Source organism: Odocoileus virginianus, chromosome 22 (genome assembly GCF_023699985.2).
Source record: "Odocoileus virginianus isolate 20LAN1187 ecotype Illinois chromosome 22, Ovbor_1.2, whole genome shotgun sequence".
Lineage (NCBI taxonomy): Eukaryota > Metazoa > Chordata > Mammalia > Artiodactyla > Cervidae > Odocoileus > Odocoileus virginianus.
Genome location: NC_069695.1, coordinates 10396760 through 10420560, shown reverse-complemented (window position 1 = coordinate 10420560; position 23801 = coordinate 10396760). Strand labels below are relative to the sequence as shown.

The 23801-nt window shown below is 47.1% G+C and overlaps 1 protein-coding gene across 2 annotated transcripts in view; it reads right to left on the bottom strand.

Annotated features, from left to right (window-relative positions):
• MYO5B (myosin VB) overlaps window positions 1-23801 on the bottom strand; it is a 334299-nt gene that overhangs the window by 124519 nt on the left and 185979 nt on the right. For both annotated transcript variants that reach the window (XM_070452570.1, XM_070452571.1), the window contains exons 5-7: window positions 12585-12741; window positions 5230-5373; window positions 3865-3946 (exon numbers count right to left, since the gene is read on the bottom strand). In XM_070452570.1, coding sequence (XP_070308671.1) covers window positions 3865-3946; window positions 5230-5373; window positions 12585-12741 — 383 coding nt within the window. The remainder of the gene's footprint in view (window positions 1-3864; window positions 3947-5229; window positions 5374-12584; window positions 12742-23801) is intronic.

Here is a 23801-nt window from a genome sequence, read left to right as displayed (position 1 = left end):
GAAGAGCTGACTCATTTGAAAAGACCCTGATGCTGGGAAAGATTGAGGGCAGGAGGAGAAGAGGACGACAGAGGGTGAGATGGTTGGATGGCATCACCGACTCAGTGGACATGAGTTTGGGTGGGCTCTGGGAGTTGGTGATGGACAGGGAGGCCTGGAGTGCTGCAGTCCATGGGGTTGCAAAGAATCGGACACAACTGAGCAACTGAACTGAACTCATTATCAAAAGTATCAGCTGACACACCAGAGTTGTCTGAGACTCCAAGAAGAACACTAGACTGTCATACTGGAGAGAAGGAGGTATTTTCAGTATCAAACACCCGTCATTGTCAGCAGCCAGGGCCCTGCCGTCTTACACTGAGTCAGACAGACCACTCCATCCTTCCTGGCTTTGAGTTCCCAAACTCACAGGCCCTGCAGGGAAACTTCCTCCCACTGAGGTTCATCACTGCGAGGGCTACCCTGGCCAATCACAGCATTCTCTACTACAATCAAAATAGCCGTCTTCCTTCCCTCTGCTTTAAGGCTGCAGTCACCTCTGTTAACCGCACACCCCAGACTCTCTTCATAAGACAGACATCCCAACAGGCTGCAGTCCCTATTTGCTTAGTCTGCCTGCATCTCAGCTCTACTTTTAGGCCCAGGAAGCCAATCACCCCATCCCAGAGAGGGGTCTCTTGTCCTCCAGTTTGGGACTCTCTCTTTTCTTAGAATTTCCAAAGAGACAAACACCATGGAATCCCCTATTAACTGGTTCACTGGATCAAATCAGTGTACAAAGGGGTCGTGAAGCCAGTGATTAGAGCAAGACCATCAAGACCATGGCCCAGGGCTCATACTTCACCTGGGGAGGCTGTACTCTGACTTGTGCAAGGCAAGAAAGGGTGTTTATAAAACTGTATCAGCATAGCCATGGAAATAAAAGAAAAAAGGATTTATTCCTGACTGTGTGACGGGAATGTGAGTCCACTATACCTCTTTTAACCAGCATTTATGCATATTCTAAGGCTTCCTTTGTGGCACTAGATGTGCCACATATGAGATGTGGGTTCAATCCCTGGGTTGGGAAGATCCCCTGGACGAGGGTATGGCAACCCACTTCAGTATTCTTGCCTGGAGAATCCTACAGACAGAGGAGCCTGGCAAGCTAAAGTCCACAGGGTTGCAAAGAGTAAGACACGACTGAAGTGACTTAGCCTGCATGCATGCATTCACACTCTAACACATTACTAATAGTATTTTTTTTTTTAAATCTCACCCTGAGGTCATTTTAATACAACAGACCACCAACAACAGGGCAAAGGAAAGTGTGGCTGGCTGTCCACAATATCTGTTGTCCACTCCATCCATCCTCAGACAGATGCACAGAACTCCTAAAGGGCCAAGGGGTCTTACAGAGATCTCTGCATTTGAACAACAGTTTAAGTGAAGAAAAGCGGGAGGAAGGTGAGGCGGGTCTGAATATTCACTAGAAGCTGCTGGCTCATCCTTCTTTTATTTGACGTTTTCATCCACTCAACCAGGGTTATCAGTGGAACTAAAAATGTCAAGCTTCAGGGCTCACAGCCAATCCACCCACAAGGCAGAAGACAGCCTCGTGCCCGAGCATGAGAGCTTATCAAAGGCTCTTCACGACACTCCAAGATTGCTCTCGGAGCGCACAGGCAGGTAAGAAAGCAAGAAACTAATCCAATTGGGTAGTTTTTCAACTGCTCCAGCCAGGGGCCTAAGGAGCTTGCACCTTGCTGAAACACGGAGTAAAGAAAAGTCATTTCTCACCTCAATGCTCTCCTGTAAGTGGGGGAAAAAAAAAAGAAATCTGATGATTTCTTTCCTATTAAAGTTACATTTGGAATAAAATGGTCCAAATACAGCCAGATGGGTCTTGCCGGTATTCATTTCTTTTCTATAAAATTAGCCCTAGAAAAAAGTTTTCATCCCCCATAGGTTGGCTCCAAGAGGTCCAGCAGGGCCCGTGGAAGCCGTGGAGGAGCATGGTGTCAGCCTTTACATGGCCTGCCTTCCTGGCCCCTTGTGACTGCGAGCCAACATCAGAGCCCCAAGCAGCCAGCTCACGGCAGAACCCATCAGACAAGGCTGGTGACATTCACTCCTTGTCCGAGGAGCTGACGCCCACTGGGGAGGATCAGACCTGCAAGCACTGAGCAGCTCGAGAAGGGCACAAAGCCAGCATCATGCGTGTGCTCCAAGGCTTCCTCCTTTGGGGTCCAACTTAAACTGTCCCTGAGCGGCTGTGACCCACCCCCTTAGCACACCCTTCTCACTCCATCTTGTAAGCGAAGCAAGGGCAGGACCCACAATGTCTGGTTCAACAGTACATCCCCAGGGTCAAACTCGCCTGCATAGGGTTCAACGAATGAAGGAAGCGGTGCTAAAGTGCACGACACAGGCGTTGATTGCTACCCACATCCACTCTACTTGGCTACTAGCCAAGTAGAGCAGAGAGCTAAGAGGGCAGACCCAGGCTTGACCTACCTGATGTATTTCACCTCCTGGGAGCCTTGGCGGGAGAGGTCAGAGGTGGAGCTGGTCCTGGGCCCTTGTGGTGGCAAGGATTTGGCTCTAGGACCCCCAAGCCTTCTCTCACAGTTGCACAACAGCCAGCTAACCCCTGTCTAGACAGCCCGCTCTGTACACTGTCTGCTAGTCCTGAACCTACCCACACCTCCCAAAACCCAGATGACAGGCCAGGCCAGGCAAGCTGCGTGGCCTGAGGCTTGCCCTCAGCACACAAACCCATCAGGAGTTGGCTTGGAGGACTCAGCAGCAGGAGTCAGTCAGTACTCAAAGATAAGGCCCTGAATATGGGTTGGGGTGGGCTCCAGGCCCAAGGAGAGGGGCTGAATGGGTGTGGTGTCGAGAACTACAGCCTGCTCGCCCTTCTTGCTTCGGCCTGGCTCTCAGCTCCGCTCAGAGCTTCCCCGGTGGCTCAGACGGTAAACAGTTTGCCTGCAACGTGGGAGACCCGGGTTCAAGTCCTGGGTCGGGAAGATCCCCTGGAGAAGGGCATGGCAACTCACTTCTGTATTCTGGCCTGGAGAATTCCATGGACAGAGGAGCCTGGTGGGCTACAGTCCACGGGGTTGCAGAGACAGACACGACTGAGCAATGAACGTATTCACTATCTCAGCTGCACTAGGTTCACATCAGGAGTTTCAAGGCCCCTCAACAAACAGCAGCAGCAGAAAGGAGGGTGACGGGGACCCACCAGAAGTCTGTCCTCCTATCTGAGAGCAGCAGCAAGGCTCCCGCTGGCCTCCTGCTCCAGCTGCTCCATCCCAGCGAGCACTGCGGGGCAGGTGTGCACAAGCTGCCCGCCTGCGGGGAGGACCCCACACTGTGGTCGGGCGGGGGCTCAGGGTGCAGGGAAACTCCTCTCAGCTCCCCCTTTCGCTTTCCATGGGGAGGCCCGGGATTCTCCGACGTGCCTCTGGAGCCATCCCTGTCTCACCTCTGCTTTAGCCTCACCCCTTTCTTTCTTTTTCTTTGTCTCAATCCTCAAATGTGACTTAGAGCGGCTGGGCCACGCTTAAGTGGCATGCGTTAGCTAAATCTCTACATCCTCGTGGTGGGGACACATTTCTCATGGTGTCTCGAGTGAAACATACTTTTCAAAATAATAATGAATGTTAATTCGCTGAGGCTCTGTGCAACACTGTGCTACCCCTTGCCTCTTTTCCTCTCATTCTCTGGGGTCATGAAATTCACAGAGGTCTGGGGCTGGGCCCCCTGAGAAGCAGAGCTGAGAACCCCAGGATGGAGGACCCGGAGTGGAGCCCCCAGATGCATCCCTGCTGCTGCAGCGCCCAGCCCCCCGGGACGGGCAGCGCCCCCATCACTTACTTAGCGCCAGCTCCTTAAATTCCGGAAGACTGGCAGCCGCACAGAGCTGGTAAAAGATGTGGTAATTCCTCTCCTCGTCTGCCTGGAGGAGAAAACACAGTTGCTCAGTGAGGGGCGGGGACCCCAAGACTGTCCCCTGCCCCGTTTGAACTCCAGGGTGCTCTGGGAGACAGAGGTCAAGACCGTTCCTTCACGCCTCTGCCACCTTCAACTCCTACCTCCAGAGTCTGCATTCACTGTTACGGGGCCTTCTGTCAACTAGAGAATGTTTAGTTTTTGACTTCTGCAAAACAAGGTGTGGTCTCTCTTCCTCCCTCACAGAGCATCCCTGCGGTTTCACCCGGGACAACTCCATGGGTTGGCACTGGCTCAGGCCACCGTGCTGCCTGGCTCACGCTGGGAAGACTGTCACTTCCCTGGTGTGGGCTCCCTCTTGCCCCTGGGAGGCTTGGCACTAAGAGAAGCTCTGCCCCTGCAATCATCAGGCTGGGACAGCGAGGGGAAAGGTCCATGATGAGACAGGACTTACAGCGGACATCGGGGCCAGACCTGCCTTACACAGGCAGAATGGCGGTGGTGGGTGGTAGGGGCAAGGCTTTCAGGAAGCCTGAGTGCAGACGACAAGGAAGAGGAAAAAACCCACGAGGAGTCTAGCCACAGCCACAGTCGGAGCACATCTCACCCACACCCAGCCCAGCAGGCTGTCTGCGCTGTTGCAGTGAAACTGCGGTGGTCCACAATTGGGGTGCTCCCACCAAACCTGCAGGGTGGAGGGAACCACGCTCGGGGTTGTGAGCTGCACCGACCACCACTGGAGGCCAGAGTGGAGCAGGAGGACGGTCCTCAAGAGGCCAAAGACTATTCGGGAAGGAGGGAACCAAAGGCGAGCAAAGAAGAACCGAGTCCCATTTATTTGTAAAGGAAACTAACAAAACGGTCAAATAGCTTCTTTTTTTTTTTAATATAACTTACCAAGTGAGTTTCCTGGTGAAAGGGGAAACCCACAGACCCTATATGACACTGCCCAGATCATAAGACTCTGAAGTCCACAAAGCATGACTGCCTTCTCTCTCTTTGGTGCCTAGCACAGGGCTAGCACATGACAGACAACACAGGTTTGCGGACTAAATCTAAACACAATGCCCACTGAAACACATCAATACGGGATAAAAGATTTTTCAGGTCTGATACCTGTAAATGAAAACTCATTAATTAAAAAAAGGAAGAAAGAAGACCGAAAGCACAAGTCTATCCAAGTCTGGGTTCAGAAGACGAGGTGTTCTTTGGGCACCGGGAGCAGAACATGCAGCAAGGAAGCACCATCCCCGGGAAAAAAGAAACAAAACGTGCAGTCATGCGGCTCACCTGAAAGACCACTCTGGACTTCTCCAACAGGTAGGTCCTCATGTTGGCGCCGATGATGCGGTACCTCTTGTCAAAGCCGATCTGAATGTACTTTCCGAAACGGCTGCTGTTGTCATTGCGGGTGGTTTTAGCATTCCCGATGGCCTGTGCAGAAAAGACAAAGGTGTGCAAGACAGCGTGGGTTTTCCTAAGTTTCAGGATTGAGTGCTCCTGGCAGCATCTCCAGTCCCTCCCTCCTCCTTCCTTCTAGAACTCGTTATCGAGATGACAATGGTTGGAGCAAAAGAAAACAGAGAACTTCATTTTCCTGCTTCCTTTATCCTAAGGAAGGCCAGTGAGAGTGATGAGTTGACTGGTGGTCTCTTTAAAGGGAACTAGACGGCTGGAAGGTGCACCTCTCTGACCTTCTCTTCTTCCTTTTCCTACCTGGAATGTGCATGTGAGGGCTACTCTCCATCCCCACCCTGAGAGAGAGCCCTGATTCTTCAAGGCACATGTGACAGGCCACCGTCAGACCTCAGGAAGCCAATTCTGTTTGAAAAGTGGCAAGGAGGGCTGCGTTCCCTAACACACAGGTAACAGTGACCATTTCCCAGGCCTCCAACATGAACCAGATCCTGGGCTGGGCTCCCTTCACTTTCCCTGAATCCAGGCAGATGGGTATTATTAACTTCCCTCAAATTTCTGGGAAAACTTAGGCTCAGAAAAGGTAAGCAGTGTGCTGATGTCACACGGCTGGGAAGTGCCAACACCAAGATACAAATTCAGATACAACTGAGTCCCCAGTTCATGTTCACCCTACTTGGTTTCACAGCCCTTTTCCAAACTACTCACCACCAGATGGGAGTGGCCACCCGTGTGGGTGACTTCTCACATCTCAAACATTCAGGTCAAATCAAAGGATAAAGACTAAGACATGAATCCTCATGTTTATCTTTTCCTAAGAAAGCGAAGGGAATACCTTTCAGAGGATGGTAGGGAACCAACTCATTACTCTGACAAGCAGTATATAAGGAAGCAAACATCCAGCCTAGCTTTCCTGTGTAAATTCTATTAGGGTAACTAGTTAGTGAGGAGAAGCTTCCCTTCCTAGACTTACTCTAGGGGAGTAAGGGAGGGAGGAAAAGTGGAATGAGAACATCACCATTCTGTAACTCTTGATGAATTAACTGATCTAGACATAAGCGATGGCTGCTGACTCCACCAAAAGACAGCTAGGCATTCTGTGCATCTTGATGGGAACACCCACCATCAGTAATAAAGGGTTTTTGGTTTTTAAAACAAACAAACCTAAATCTAACCAAGCCTTTAAATTTTACCACCCTTTCATGGGACATACAGAAGACAAAGGAACATGTTAACATAAGGAGGACGCAATCAGCAAAGGCCAGCTGGTGTAAAACTCTAAAGGATTATCTATCTTCAACCAAAAAAACACAAATCTCAATTTCAAAAAATTCAAATTTTGTCATTTGTAAAATGGCAACAAGAATGTTCTCTTCACCAGGGACTTTCCCAGCAGTCCAGCTAGGACTTCACCTAGTTTGATTCCTGGTTGGGAAGCTAAGATCCCGCATGCCTTACAGCCAAAAAAAAAAAAAAAATACAAAACAAAAAATGGAAGCAATCTTATAACAAATGCTATAAAGATTTTTAAAATGGTCCATATGAAAAAAAAAAAATCTTCAAAAAAAAAAATGAATGAACCTTCACCACATCTGAGATCACTCCTTAGGGCAGTTGAGGGAAAGCTTGCCTACAGCCTAAAGATCACTGCCAGTCTATGCTCCTTACCTCACGAGGCTACTTTAAGAAGTGGTACAATGGATCTACAAGCACTTTGAAAGTATTTAATGGTACCCATGAAGGGAAAGGGCTGTTTGTATTATTACTACCAAACCCGTAAACTCCACTCTGGCCATGAAGAGCTTCTAACTTCTGTGTGTGTGAAGGACTTGCCTGTGGTTCTTTATCTGTTAAACAGATAAATCTGCTAGATTTATTGCTGTTGTATTGACTTAGAAAACATGTTGATGCATAAGGAAAGCAAGTCCTGTTGTTACACATGATAAAAACCCTGACTTTTATTATCTCTGAGTCTACAGTCAACAAGACACAGGCATGATATGGGCAGTTAAAATTTGAAAAATGAACAAATGACATATGCAGGGAATTCATGGAAGAAAGTCACATGACCAGTAAATATCAGATACTCAACCTCAGTGGAAATCAGAGAAATGTAGACAAAAATGACAGTCCAGGGTGGCACTACCTGAAGAACTTTGATACTATGAAATGTTGAGGGGAAAAGGAACTCTCATATATATATTGCTGGTCCAAATGTAAACTGCAACAGCCATTCTTAAGAACAATTGGGCATATCTAGTAAAATTGAATATATAAGGACCTAAGAATCCAGCAACTGTACTTCTAGATATTACCTAGAGAAACTCACATAAGTGTACAAGTAGGTGTGCAAAACAATGTTTAATGCAGAATATATAACAATAAAATACAACCTATATATCTACCAATCAGGGAAACAGATAAAATGTGGACTATTCATACCATGGGATGCTATGAAGCTGTTAAACTAAGCAAATTAGAACATAATGCATGGGTAACTAAAAAGAATATTGAGTGAAAAGCAAGTTGCAAAACAGTTAATAGAATATGGTACCATTTGTATGTGATAGAACTACCCTCTGACTTATGCATATACAAATATGTAGGAAAACAAAAATGGACGGGAACCAATCATTTCACTATGATTGGGACTGCACAATAAGGAGATGCATATCAACTAGGGTGGAAACCGAGAAGGTAGAAATTTAGCCAACACCAGCAGAATGGAAAAGGCTTTAAGAAGTGGAAGATGAAGCAAATCTTAAAGGGTGAGTGTAATTTTACCAGTGGAGAAGGAAAGGGGATTTTATTTATAAATACAGCATGGGCAAAGGGACAGAGGGGTATGTGAGAGACCTAACACTGAGGAATGGCTAGAGTGAGTTGAAATATGAGCGAAAACAAGAGGAGAGGGAGTCAGTAAGGTGTGATGGGGCAGATCCTTGCACGAACAGGTTAATAGTCATAGACCTTCTTGTTTCTTTAGCTTAAAAAAAAAAGTCAAATCCTGAAAATTATGTAACAACTGGTCTTCGTTTCTGTCAATTTAGCCCCCTTTTTTCCTCCAGGACAAGGGGGGGAGGTCTCTGCAGCTCTTGGAGTTGTGTGCCTGCAGACTCCAGTCACCCCAAGAAGCCATGTGACCCCTCTGGGCTGGGGCTGGGTTCTGCCCCTGCTCCCTCAGTCTCTTGATTAGCAGTATCCTTCCAATCAGCGCAGACTTGTGAACCAATCACTCCCGGGATGCTGACAAGCTCTTACACAGAATGGGGTCAGAGAGCTCTGAAGCTGACAATAGATCATCCAAATCCAGCCCAGTCAATCCCAACCCACCCACAACTCGCCTTTAATTCAAACGACTGCCACTTAACGCAGCCCACTGAGAACTCCAGCGCCTCAGACAGCCCGCAACTCTGGGTCTCCCCAGGAGGCGTCTGCAGAAGCTGGGCTGCAGAAATAACGAGGTGATGACATGACCATAACTGATTGCTTCATTGGGAGGTGCCATCCTTCCCTGGGACAGGGCTGGAATCATCAGTAATCAGCAGTGCCCTGATTAAAACATGCCTTGTATTGGTTGTATTCCTCTGAGGAGCCATAAAGATGACTGTGCTTCCTGACACCAGGGCCCAAGTTAAGACTCTGAACTTGCGAAAAGCTGGGTTTGGCCAGTAACAAAATCTGCTCCTTCTCTGCTCAGCGTCACTTTGATTCTACCTTGAGCTCTTCTGGGCAACAATGCTTCCTTTCCATGTTCATATCTGATATTTCTCTCAAATGTAACACTTAACAATAGCCCACGGGATAGCCTCTATGATAACAAAATTCCATAGTTGACAGAATGAGCCCTCTGGGTTTATTCACATGATTTCCAAAGTAGCAATTTGCTTAGCTGTGGAAATTTAACATTTTGCCCCCAAACCACTGTAGCATTTGTTCACATGACATCAGGCAAGACCAGGCTGGTTCATGGACACACTCCTCCTCCTCTTGCAGTGAACACGTTGCCCTCACACTTCTTCCATGCCTGCCTTAGCCCAGCAGCCTGCTCAGGCTGTAACAGACACTGGAAACATCAGATCACGGTCATTTAAGAAGCATTCCCAAGGCAGGGACCCCCACAGTTAGGTGCACCCCAATGTTCATGGGAGCATTATTCACACTGGCCAATAAAGTGGAAATAACCCAACTATCCATCAACAGAGGAACAGACAAAAATGTGGTATATACATGCAACAAAATGTTACGCAGCCATAAAAGGGGAAACCAAGTACTGACGCGTGCTGCAACAGGGATGAACCTTGGGAACGCTGTGAAATGAGTGAAATCAGCCCGACACAAAGGAGTGAGGTCTATGATTCCATTTGCATGAGAGATACAGGAGAGGCAACTTTGTGGGGACAGGAATTAAAACAGAGGTTACCAGAGCAGAGGGCATTGTTCTTCAGTGGGTACAGAGTTTCTGTCTGGATAGTGAAAACATTCTGGGAACGGATAGTGGTGGTGGATGGTGCACAATACTGTGAGTGTACTGAATGCCAATCAACTGTACACTTCAACGGTTGTTAATTTTTCTGTTATGTATGTTTTACCACAACAAAATTTAAAAAAAAAATCCTGCCTGTGTCTTGTACCTGTTTAATTATGAGGTGGTCTGTCTTCATGAAGATCCCCCATCCTGGCTAATAAGAACTGCCTTCAGTCACCAGGGATCAAACGGGTTTCTTCCCTTCACTGTTTTGTACAGATCACTACTTACTTTACTTCCAAAAGAATAGGCATCCTGTGTCTTGGCAATCTTACTACTACAAAGTAAATTTTGTTGTAGTAATTCTGAATTTTGAAACTCAAAGGAAAAGCTGAAATCCTGGTTTCACTCTCACCCGAGATGATTCACGATGCTAACTGTAGAGTGCTGTCTTCGCTGCCGCCATGTAAGTGCAGGAGACAGCCAAGGGGGAGGCGTGGGCTCACATCCACGATCATCTCCCAAACCCAGCCCGTGGCCAGGCCCCCACCTTGAGGCGTTAAACAAATGCTGTGAGCAAAGGGCTGCAAACTAAATGTCTGACAACAGGGAGCTAAACAATGGTAAAGCCATCTATTAATGTATGTCTGTAGCCAATGAGCTCATAAGAAGCTAAATGATAAAGGGACGTGGCTAATCCTATTACTATAATAGTCAGTGAAAAAGCTGGAAGGAAATATACCAAAATATTGAACAATTATCAGCAGGCTGTGGGATCAAGGGGGATTATTTCCTTTTCGTTCATATTTTCCAGTGAATCCTTCCTACCTTCTTAACATTTATTCAATAAATGTTTCCCAGTGGGTGTGGGACTGAGACCAGCATCATCAGGATCACCAAGGAACTTAAAATAAATGCAGATTTCCCGGACCTTCTGAATCAGAAACTCTGGGAGTAATGCCCAGCTACCAGCTCTCACAAACGCTCCAGGAGATTCTGATGCATGGTCAAGTTTAAGAACAACTGTAAGCAAATAAAAGGTTTTTTTCCCATTTCTAATCTGTTTGGTAAAAATGCTTTCAGCTTTATTGACCATTTCCCAATTCATATAAGAATAGATACTGAAACTTGCTTTTCTCTACAAACATATTAAGTTGCTTCAGTCATGTCCGACTCTGCGAACCTATGGATTGTAGCCCACCAGGCTCCTCTGTCCGTGGGATTCTCCAGGCAGGAATCCAGGCCTAGATTCTCCAGGTAGAAGAGTTTGCTTAGTTAACTGATGAGCCTCCATGATTCAAGACTCAGAATCTACTCCTGCAATTGGTAAAGGCAGAGGGAATAAGAGAGGCCGTGAGAAGGTCCAGCCAGGGTCTCGTTCCCCCAGCTCCAAAATAATCTGCAGGACCAACCACACTGATGCCGTGTACCTTGCCTGATGGGATCAAGGCTGTGTGGAGAAATCTGAAGCTATTTTGGTAACTTTCGGCTTCAACTGAAGTTCCTCTCACTAAAACCAAGGGGCTCTCCAGGGCTGACAGAGGGGCCTACTGCTACCAGACTGCAGCCCAGGCAATAACTAAGGGCCTCATCTTCAGAGGCAGGAAATCAATGCTGGCCCAGGGACAGTGCGGCCATTTAGCTCAACTCCATCAGAAGGAAACTTTCACAGAGGAAAGGTGGAAACAGAGAAATGGAGTTCTATCCCTATAATGTCGTTTGCTATAGTGAGACCTAAGTTTTGGAAATATCTCTGACTCCCACTTGCATCGGCTGCTCTGAGGCCACCGTGTGGGAAGTGCAGGTGGTGAAGACAGAGACTGGACCTGCCCTGGCCAGTTCACGCCAACTCAGTGAACAATCTTCTGAGACTCTTCAACAGATTATATGTTGTCACAGGGCGTTTGACTCTATCTCCCCCCAAAAGACAAAATGTCCAAACATTTTTGGGAAATGGGGGGATCTTTTATCTAGGTTAGAGAAGACTCTTGAGAGTCCCTTGGACTGCAAGGAGATACAACCAGTCCATCCTAAAGGAGATCAGTCCTGGGTGTTCACTGGAAGGACTGATGTTGAAGCTGAAACGCCAATATTTTGGCCACCTGATGTGAAGAGCTGACTCATTTGAAAAGACCCTGATGCTGGGAAAGATAGAAGGCAGGAGGAGAAGGGGACAACAGAGGATGAGATGGCTGGATGGCATCACCGACTCAATGGACATGGGTTTGGGTGGACTCCGGGAGTTGGTGATGGACAGGGAGGCCTGGCGTGCTGCGGTTCATGGGGTCGCAAAGAGTTGGACACGACTGAGCGACCGACCTGAACCTCACCCCATGGGAACTGCCCTCCTGATTCAGTGGGGCCTCACCGTGTGGGAAGGATTCAGCGGGACACTAATTTGCTGACATAGGATGGCAGGAGGGGAAAGGACACCAGAGATGGCTGTAGACAGGGAAGGGCTGTCATGACACTCTCCGGCAGAGTCAAGGGACAAGGAAGACATGAAGGGAACACTCTATCCAATACCAGGGACCTGGGCTTCCAGGTCAGAAAATTCCCAAATCTGCGGTTTTTAGGGGCACCTTTGACAAATTTCCCTCAACAGCAGACAATGGGTTCTCAGAAAGAGGTGAGACTGCTGAACACGTGAGTGGCCTCCAAGAGCTCTGTGACCAGCCACGTGAGGCTGGACGCTCAGCAGTCTCACTGCCAGCAGAAGGAGCTCCAGCCAAGGAGGCCAAGGACATGTGGACGGCTTTACCTCCATGATGGGACTGGATGCCAGGACCTTCTCTTCGATGTTGGTGTCACTGGCCGAGCCACTGACCGTGGTGAAGTAGCGCATGGCATACTTGGCCGACACCGTCTTGCCGGCTCCAGACTCCCCGCTGACTATGATGGACTGGTTCTTCTCGTCTCTGCAAAGGAAAAGGCCCTGGTCAGTTGCTGGCCGTGGAAAGGCACTCTCACCTTCCAAGGACCCTGTTGACAAGGGTCTGAGCCCAAATTAGGGATAAATGTGAGGGATGGCGTGGAAACAGCCCAACTTCCTTCATACATTTGCACAGATCTGAAAGTGGGAGAAAGAAAGGAGTTCTGAGAAGGACTTACAAATGCCACAAACCCTATTTTATGACCCAGAAGGAGGGGGACATACATATCTTGGACTATCTGTAATCACCTGTAAGTTGACCTTGGGGATGACGGGCAAGAGCACCATCACTTTGTTCTACACACATTAGCTTTGCTTCCGTTTCAGCTAGAGAACCCAGGACAAGAATATGGGCAGTAAAAACCACCTGATTTTGAACCTCACACCCACTGGTTAGCTGTCTGACTTTGGACAAGGTAGTTTACTTCTGTGACCCTCAGATTATCTCAGTCCAGTCTCTTATGACTTTGATCTCCAACCATGCTCACACTCTTCTAAGTGGTCACCTAGACTTAGGGACCACCTAAGGTCTCTAATTCATCCTAACACTCCTGCCAGATTGAGTGTCTGAAGCACAGCTCTAGGTGTGCTTTCCCCACTCAAAGCAAGGTAACTACCCATCCCTTACCGAATCAAGTCCAAAGTCCTTAGTTGAACGGTTGAACCCCATCACAATGCACATCTCAACACTAACACCTTTGACAAGCATGGGAAAACTATGGTGCTAAGAACAGAACACTGGGCCTTTGGTCTAAAGATCTTGTCTGAGTCCTCGCTCTTCTATTGGCAGGCTCTTTGTAAGCCTTAACCACATTAAAGAGGATATCATCTTACAGATTTGCTGCAAGACTATATGAAACGATCTCTACATTTCATATAAGATGAGGGTATTGCAGTCCAGCCAAAATGGGCTACTTGTCAGTCTCTGCAACTGCACACTTTCCCACCACTGCCATTTATGGTTCCCAGTCTACCGGAAATCACCAGCAACTTACACCCTTCCACTGAAGCCCGACCCACATCCAAAGCCTGACCCATCTCAGGCATCCCAGCAGGCAGTTATTTCTCTGCCTTCTGAAGTCTCATGTCACCTGATTTGTGCCGCCTGGAAGGCACTGTCCCATCTCGCCTCACACTGATGTCAGGTCCTGCGTGGTCATTTTACTAGCTGTGTGACTTTGGGTCACTTCTTTTCTTTAGACCTCTGTCTTTTCATCTTGTCAAGTACACGGTTGCAACTTGGGACTCCCCCAGTGATTTTAATCTGTCTCTGACATTTGATGATTCCATGATCAAAATTGTAACCAGAAGTATGGGTGGGGAAAAGCTCTCAGTTTCAATTTTCCATTACTTAGGGTTGGCTGTGGGGGAGATATTTACTAAGTATGGAATTCTACCCAATGTCCTTCAAAAAGACAACCAATGTATGGCTCCATCCATTCAGCCCAATTACAGACATGACTTAGCCTACTACTTGGGTCTGTTTGCTTTTCAAGAAATCCTTTTCTCCTGAGCCAGGTGAGGTTCCCTTTACAGGCACACCTTGGAGAAACTGCAGGTTCATTTCCAGACCACCACAATCAAGCAAATATCCCAATAAAGAGAATATTGCAATAAAGCAAGTCATGTGAATTTTCTGGTTTTTCAGTGCAGATAAGTTACACTATAATGTAATTTATTAAGGGGATTCCCTGGTAGCTCAGATGGTAAAGAATCTGCCCATAATGCAGAAGGCCCAGAAGGTACATAAGAGCATTATGCCTAAAAAAAAAAAAAAAAAAAAAGCACATACTTTAAAAAAACATTTTATTTTGGAAAAAAATTGTTAAGCACTCTCTGAGCCTTCAGCCAGTTGCAGTCTTCTGGTTGTTGGGGGTTTTACTGCTGACTGATCAGAGTGGTGGTTGCTTAAGGTGGGGGTGGCTGTGGCAATTTCTTAATATAAAACAACAATGAAGTCTGCTGCAGGGATAGACTCTTCCTTTCATGTGAACACTTAGAAGCCAATGTAGGGTTAGCAATTGGCCTAATTTCAATATTGTGTCTCAGAAAATAGGGAGGTCTGAGGAGGTAGGGAGAGCCTGGGGGAACGACTAGCTGATTGAACAGTCAGAACATACAAGACATTTATCAGTTACATCACCTCCTTACATGGGTGTGGCTGGTAGCACCCACAACAGTAACAATATCACATCAACTATCAGTGATCGCAGATCGTCATCACAAATAGAAATAGTGTGAAAAAGTTTGAAATACTGCAAGAATTACCAAAATGTGACACAGAGACTTGAAGTGAGTGAACGCTGTTTGGAAAAAATGGTGCTGATAGACTTGTTTGGCACAGGGTTGAAACAAACCTTCAGTTTGTTTTTAAAAAAATCTGTCAAGCATGATACATGGAAGGGCAATAAGGTGAGTTCTGCCTATATTTAGGGAAACTAACCCACAGCCATGGCATTTCACACCCTGAAACACCAGCTGTGACTCAGGCCCAGGTTGCCCCCAGGAAGGCAGGAAACACCCCTGAAGGCCTGGGCGTCAGGCAGGAGCACAGGGCTCCCGGGCTGGGAACCGGCCACTCTCCAGCTCCCACGCAAAACACCAGCAACCAACAAGTCCACCTCCCATCCCCCTGGGCTCACACTGCATCCCCGTCTTGGACACCTGAGAGGCGAGATTTAACTGCTGCTCAGCCTCCTGCTCGTCTCACCAAACCAAACCAAATTTCCCACCAAACCACTGCAGCACCTGGAGTTCCCCGAGCAAGGCCAACCTCCTCTCCATCCCCATATCTGGGTGGGGGTCCCCTGGGAGGGGGGGAAGGGGGATGGGAAAAGGTGGATGTCAAGGCACCTGAGGTCCCCACTGCAGAGTACTGATCAGCCAGGGAGGCGCTGCAGGGCCTTTGGGGACATCGTGCTGAAGTGCAGTCTTGTTTGGGTTTTCTGTAGAGAAGACACCATCACCCTTGGCCTCCCCACCAGCAACAGGCACAGAACCATCAGGAAGCACTGCTTTAGCCATCGCCAACTGAGGGAAGCCCCAGAGGAGCTCCAGATACACCACCAGGCTGTGATAACGAGGCCAGTACATCCCTGGACGTGTGTGACATCAGTACCCTCACCCCAGAACCCCTGCTCTAAATGCCACCATGAGGCCACACACCAGTCACTGAACTGAGAGCTCCTGGAGAGCAGGCACTGGCTTTATCCCTGAACTTGCAGGATTTCTAGCACCAAAGACTTTTCATTGCTCCCTGTTCCCCCACCCAAGCCTTTTCCGTGTTAAGGGCCACCAGCCTGCACTCGCCTACTTCATCCAGGAGCCTGGGCATCACTGTGGATTCCTCCCTTTCCCTCAAGCCAGTGTGTCTCACTGAATTCACCTCCCAAGACACTCCGCTCTGTTTTCTGGACCTCTGAGTCCCAGCCATCATCTCTAACAAGCATACAGTAAAAGCTTTCTAACCCTTGCTGTCATCCTCCTGTAATATCAACACATCCTCCTTAGATGACCTTTTGTAGTGAATATGGGGTCAAACCTCGCCCCCTGCTTTAAGCCGTCCAATGCCACTTCTCTGCCCTCTAAGATCCCAGCTCCAGGATCATATTCAATACTCTCCATGAACCAGCACCTCTCTTTCCAGCTTGATTATGTGCCACGCTTCTCTTTGTTCACTCCGTTCAAGCCACATGGGGCTACTTCTTTATTCCTTCCTACTTTATATCTGCTTGAAGCTATTTCAGTTCAAACTGATTTTCCCTTCTTTGATCTCACAACTCTCAGTGCCTGGTACTCAAACAGCCTTACGGCCACTCACACATTACTACTTTTCATTGTAATTAATTACCACCACCAATTTACATTTAGCTGTTACCCTTGCTTCAGTCAGTTCAGTTCAGTCCCTCAGTCGTGTCTGACTCTTTTCAATCCCATGGACTACAGTACACCAGGCCTCCCTGTCCATCACCAACTCCCAGAGTTTACTCAAACTCACATCCATTGAGTCAGTGATGCCATCCAACCACCTCATCCCCTGTCGTCTCTTTCTCCTCCTGCCTTCAATCTTTCCCAGCATCAGGGTTTTTTCAAATGAGTCAGCTCTTCGCATCAGGTGGCCAAAGTATTGGAGTTTCAGTTTCAGCATCAGTCCTTCCAATGAATATTCAGGACTGATTTCCTTTAGGATGGACTGGTTAGATCACCTTGCAGTCCAAGGGACTCTCAAGAGTCTTCTGTTTAAGACTCACAAGACTACTGGGTGCCAATCTTCTCAGTTTTAAAAATTCATTTTAATAATATGAACATTAAGATATCCCCTTGTTTTTATTTTATCTTTTGGCTATGGCATGCAGGATCTTAGTTTCCCAACCAGGGATTTGAACCCATGCTCTCTGTAGTAGAAGCTTGGAGTCTTAATCACTGGACTGTCAGGGAAGTACCCCAGTCTTCTCATTTTTAACAAGGATAAAAACGAAGTTTGGGAAGACCCAGGGATATTCCTAGAGTTCTCAGCTAGTAAGACACCAAGTACAAACTTGAACACAGATTTCCTTAACCCCAAACAATTTCCCACTGGGGTGTGCTGTGACACTCTATACCACCATTATCAGTGCCTTCGTGTGTAACCAAGCATCCCTTGGTGAATCCCTCCAATAATTCCAGCCTTGAGACATTAGACAGGAATCATGTGTCAGTGCTGGCTGGCTCAGCAACACCTCCTCAGTTAAACATCACTTCTTTTAGGGTGGTCAGAAGCCCCTCCCTGACCACTCCACCTTCCTAGCACTGAGTAGAGTTTACTAATATTTTCCTTATCTACTCAGCATTCCTTCTATCCTTGTCTTCCCATTAGAATGTAAGTTCCATGATGGCCAGTCTCAGATGCAGGGCTTGGATGGACAGGCCAGCGCCTGGTTTGTGTCAAGAGAGCAAGGGTTATCATGGATGGTGGTCGTTATAGGCTGAGGCCACGGTGCCTCCTAGAGGTGTACAATTTACAGCCTGGAAACCAAACTGTGGCTCCTTCCCTGAGTTCCTTCTCCGGAGCTCATCAATGGGAAAGGGGCCCCAGGCTTCAGAGAGGTGCAGGCCTCTTTCCGTGGACTGGGCACTCCCTGAGAGGCATGAAGAGGTGGGAACAAGACCCCCTAAGCCCCTGATACACAGTGAAGCTGCAAAACAGGCAGGAGGGAAAGCCCGGCTTAGCCTCGCCCAGCACAAAGGACAGCCTGTCTCTGAACACACATCATTAAGTCCCTCCATCATTTGCCACTCCAGTAACAAATCATCTGAAAATTTAGGTGTGTCAGTAGAATACAGTCTAGTCACTAATGGGATAATCAATCTATTGTTTCTTGCCTGTCTATGTCTGTCTAGTCTGTAATTACATTTTCAACACCATCATCACAATGCAGACCATCTACTATGGTTAAAAAAGAAAAAAAGATCTGCACCAGACAATGGGGATACAAACAATTTTTAATCAAGAATTTCTGTTCAATACAGACATTTGTGTCAGTACCATGGACAGAGTTAATAACTGGGAGACATGATAGGAAGACAATTAAAATGAACCTTAGCAGCATGCCAGCTTAAAAAAAAAAATGATAATACCATATATGGTATGATATTTTCTCTAGGACTCAACAATAAAAAAGAAACATGATGCCTAGGGATACAAACACAATTATATTAACACAAAATAATCTCAAAACCCCATTAGAGTGGGAAAGTCAGAAAAAGTCAGGTAGAGGGCAGAGTCATATTGGGAGAAAAAAACTGGGTTCTATGGGAAGGGAAAAGTAAGGTTTGGGGACAGAGATAAGTTAGGATGGAGGTAAAGTTAGGTAAAGCTATAGTTTTTCCAGAAATCATGTATGGATGTGAGAGCTGGACCATAAAGAAGGTTGAGTTCTGAAAAATTAATGCTTTCAAATTTTGGTGCTGGAGAAGACTCTTGAGAGTCCCTTGGACAGTAAGAAGATCAAACCAATCAATCCTAAAGGAAAGCAACCCTGAATACTCATTGGAAGGACTGATGCTGAAGGTGAAGCTCCAATACTTTGGCCATCTGATGTGAAGAGCCGAATCACTGGAAAAGATCCTGATGCTGGGAAAGATTGAGGGTAAAGGGGGAAGGGGTCAGCAGAGGCTGAGATAGTTGGATGGCATCACCAACTCAATGGACATGAATTAGAGCAAACTCTTGGAGACAGTGGAGGACAGAGGGGCCTGGGGCGCTGCAGTCCATGGGGTCACAAAGAGTTGGACATGACTTAGCGACAGAACAACAATAAGTTAGGTAAGAAAGATACAGAAAATTAGAGTGAGGCTGTTTGGGGCTCTAAACAGAGCCTCACAGTTCCAGTGAGTCTAAAGTTAAAGATGTTCTTCCAAGGTTGGGGCATGAGAAAGAACCATTCTGCTGTGAGAAGGGGCTGGGCCAGAAAGTGCCAAGCCAGAGATCCCATAAACCCAGCCAACAAGAAAGCCAGGTTCAATGTGGCAATGAGGAGATATGTCCTGGGCAGCTAGAGCGAGGGTGCCTATGTCTGGGGCCCAGGCAGGCTTGGGGTGTGAGGGAGGCACAGAAGCATCCCTGAGCATCTCTGCCATCAGGCACCAGTGACCTACCTGCCACATATTCCCCTCTCCCAGGCAGGGCTGTGTGCTCAGTCTAGAAATCAAGTCAATCGGGAAGGCAGCCATAAATATTCATGGAAAACTGCTTAATTGGTAGTTAGCAGTCAGCGTCCTAAGCGCCTAGTCAATAAGATGAAATTGAACCTTCTGACAGTGTGGGGGCTAAGTACTTAGTGCATTTCATATCCAAGTATCATTTTTCCACTTCAGTCTCACAGTGGCCCTCTGGGTGCTAAGTTCTATTTATAAACCTCCTAGGTGTAGTGTGATACAAGTAGCAGTGAAATGAATCCACCTCCTTTCACTTTCTTGCTGTTCCCAGGAGAGGCTGTCTCCTCTCAGATGTGAAAGGACCACAGACAGGACCTCTGAGAACTCAGTCAAGCCCACCCTGCACTGGCAGATACGCAGGGCAGAGTGAAGCTGAACCGGGGTGGGGGTCTCCTCAGTGTGGATGGAGATGTCCCAGCCTCTCTGCTCTTAGACTGGAAGGGCTGGAAGATGAGCCCGAAGACCTCCTGCTATTCCTGAACTCTGATTCCAGATCCAGGTTATAGCTGAGCTGTGCAGTATATTAATAAATAGTTCATATCAACTACAGGTACCTGCTAATCCTGAAAATACCCCTGAAAACTCAGAAATACGTGGGTTTAGTTAGCATATTAAAAAGCAGAGACATTACTTTGCCAACCAAGGCCCATCTAGTCAAAATATGGTTTTTCCAGTAGTCATGTATGGATGCAAGAGCTGGACTATAAAGAAAGCTGAGCACTGAAGAATTGATGCTTTTGGACTGTGGTGTTGGAGGAGACTCTTGAGAGCCCCTTGGACTGCAAGGAGATCCAACCAGTCCATCCAAAAGGAGATCAGTCCCGGGTGTTCATTGGAAGGACTGATGCTAAAGCTGAAACTCCAAGACCCTGATGGGAAAGACCCTGATGCTGGGAAATATGGAAGGTGGGAGGAGAAGGGGACAAAACAGGATGAGATGGTTGGATGGCATCACTGACTCAATGGACATAAGTTGGAGTAAATTCCAGGAGTTGGTGATGGACAGGGAGGCCTGGTGTGCTACAGTCCATGGGGTTGCAGAGTCGGACATGACTGAGCAACTGAACTGAACTGAACATCAGAGGCAAGTGTTTCCTGTGATTTTATACTTAACAGAACGATTTGGTTAATGCTGTGCTGTGTATAGTTGCTCAGTCATGTCCAACTCTTTGCGACCCCCTGGACTGTAGTCCCCCAGGCTCCTCTGTCCATGGGGATTCTCCAGCCAAGAATACTGGACTGGATTACCATGCCCTCCTCCAGGGGATCTTCCCAAACAAGGTATCACACTCAGGTCTCGCACATTGCTGGCAGGTTCTTTACCATCTGAGCCACCAGGAAAGTCAAATGTTATCTTAGTTGGGGGTAACCTATGACGTACACTTATCCGTACCCGATAGGGTGTGTATGGGTGTTAGTCACTCAGTCGTGGCTGACTCTTTGCGACCCCCTGGACTGTAGCCCACCAGGCTCCTCGGTCTAGGGGATTATCCAGGCAAGAACATCTGCAGTCCCAAATAAACCCTTCTGAAGCTCTCTTTCTCTTGGTGCTGGGAATTACTTTACAGTAAAGGAACGCATCCAGGTAATATTCAAGTAAAAAGGCTTCTAGTGGGTCCACAGTCTAGCTCGGTAGTATCTGAAGCCAGGTGCATCTGAGCACCTCAGTCTAAAGCCCATCCTCTTTCTCTACACTGCACTTTCTCTGCCAGGCTACCAGGAGATATAAGGTCTCCTTCGATTTCTCTTCTAGATCCGGCCTCATCCATTCATCTTTTAAATTTAGGACAGCCCTGCACGTCAATTTCAGCATCTCCTCTCACCTCTCCCGGTTGCCTCTAACATGATCTCATCTTACCTCGTCACTACAGATACCACCCCAAAGCTGTCCACTCTCAGATTTACACCCCAACCCAGATCTCTCCCAAGAGCCAAGCACATACGCTCAGCAACAGCGACACAGAGAGGCTGCACGGCTCTCCCCTCAAAGCCTCCACACCCGGAACCAAGCTCCCCAGCCCGCCTCCAGTCTGCTGCTCATCCTTCCTCCTCAAGCACAGGGCTTGGCGCCCCACACGGCAATGAGAGGGGAACCCGGGAAGGGCCTTTGACTTTCCTGTTCCTTACACCAGCAGGCAAAGTTGACTGTACTGCCTGGATCCTCTTTTTAATCCATCCCCTAAGTCCTGTCCTTCATCCTTTCTCTCCTGGATCCTTTCACAGTATCGAAACTGGTCCTCCTCTGCCTACGTCAGCCCCTACTCAATCCATTCTCCTCATTGCTGCTGGAAAGATACTTCCAAAACACTCATTTGAATATACATAAGTCAGACATGAGCTCAACCCTTGGGTCGGGAAGATCCCCTGGAGGAGGGCATGGCAACCCACTCCAGTATTCTTGCCTGGAGAATTCCACAGACAGAGGAGCCCAGCGGGCTACAGTCCATGGGGTCTCGAAGAGTCGGACACAGCTGAGCAAGCCCGCACGCGGGTCCCACTGAGCCCCTCTCATGAGACACTGGGGCCTGTGTCAGCATCAGCATCTGCAGCACCCCGGGCCCTTCGTGATTTATCCCAAGAGGCACTCCAGGCAGAGGCGCCAGGCTGAGCAAAGGGCAAAAGAGAGAAACGGTGTTCAGGAAGAGGTGAAGTTCAGCACACTCAGACGCCAACAGGCAAGTCATGGCCTCTGGCAACGACTGGACTACAAAGAACCATCACTTGTTCATCAGCCCTGGCTGCACACTAGAAACACGTACATGTGGAGCTCAGGAAACTCCCCCGATGGATTCCACAACAGATCACCTGGATCCCAACCTCTGGGGGTAGAGCCCAGATATTTGTTTGGTTTGGTTTTTTTTAATTCCACAAGGATTCTGATGTTCTGCTACAACATTAGTTCTGCTAGGATTAAGAACCACTGCTCAACAGCTTAATTAAATGGGTCATGATTCAAGTACTTGTAGACATTCAAATACCTTGTAACTTATTCATGGATGTTATTAGCCTAATATCATGTAACACTGACCTTAAAACAAAGACTAACTTTAAGAGGCTAAACAGTTCGTAATGTGTGAGTCTATTAACCGTTCTTGGCTGCAAACTATAGGAGCCTTTACATTTAAGTCTAAGTTCCAGTTAATGGTTTATTGCAGATCACTTAGAAATCAAAGTAGAGCGTCCTCGTTGACTAGATTTACGTTATTGACACCCACCCAGCGGAAACAACGGTGCAGACTGGCCAGCACTGGAGCTAGAAGCACACAGACGCCCAAACACTACGGAGCATGCCACTGCCCGCTGTGCCCATTCATTGGGGAAAATCAGCAGCTTCACTCTGTCTCCCACTTGAAGTGTTCCGCACCTGGGGTCTACAAATTCCCAACACGCCCTTGAATAGAATCCAGGGGGATCCGTGAACTTAAATGGAATAAAAAGCACAGCTCTACTTAGTTTTACTAAATTCTAGCAATTTTAACATGTCCGCCAATTAAGAATATAGCCAAATGTGAAATCTAAAAAAAATTACACAAATGAACTTATTTATAAAACAGACACACAGACACAGAAAACAAACTTATGATTACCCAAAGGCCAAGTGGGGAGGGATACACACTGGATTAACAGACACACACTGCCATATGTAATATAAGCAAGCTCCTACTGTATGGTACAGAGAATTATATTCAATATCTTGCAATAATCTATAATGGAAAAGAATCAGAAAAGATCTATATACAACAAGATCACTTTGCTATATACCAGAAACTAACACAACACTGTAAATCAGCTATGTGAGTCACTCAGTCATGTCCAACTCTTTGCAACCCCATGGACTGTAGCTTCTATCATGGAATTCTCCAGGCAAGAATACTGGAGTGGGTAGCCATTCCCTTCTCCAGGGGAATCTTCCCAATCCAGGGATTGAAACTGGATCTCCTGTGTTGCAGGCAGACCCTTTACCATCTGAGCCGTCAGGGAAGCCCCAAATCAACTATACTTCAATTTAAAAAATAAAGAAAACAAAAAATAATACAGTCAAAAACAGGGAGCAGAATTAGCAGAACCTGTGACTTTGATACCATATTATATTACAATTGCTGCAGATATCATTAAATATTTACACTCATCACTACTTCAAAATTATGGTTATTATTAGATCTGCCACTAATGTATTAACATGCCTTATATTTACTCTATCACAAACCCCTAAAATAATTTAATAAGTTCAGTATAATCAGTCCTTTGCAATTGTACATATTATATTTGATATATTTAAATGTTTTACATGGAACAGAAGTGGTTAAGAGTCCCTCATTCCCTTTTAAAAATGTCTGTCTTTTCCTTATT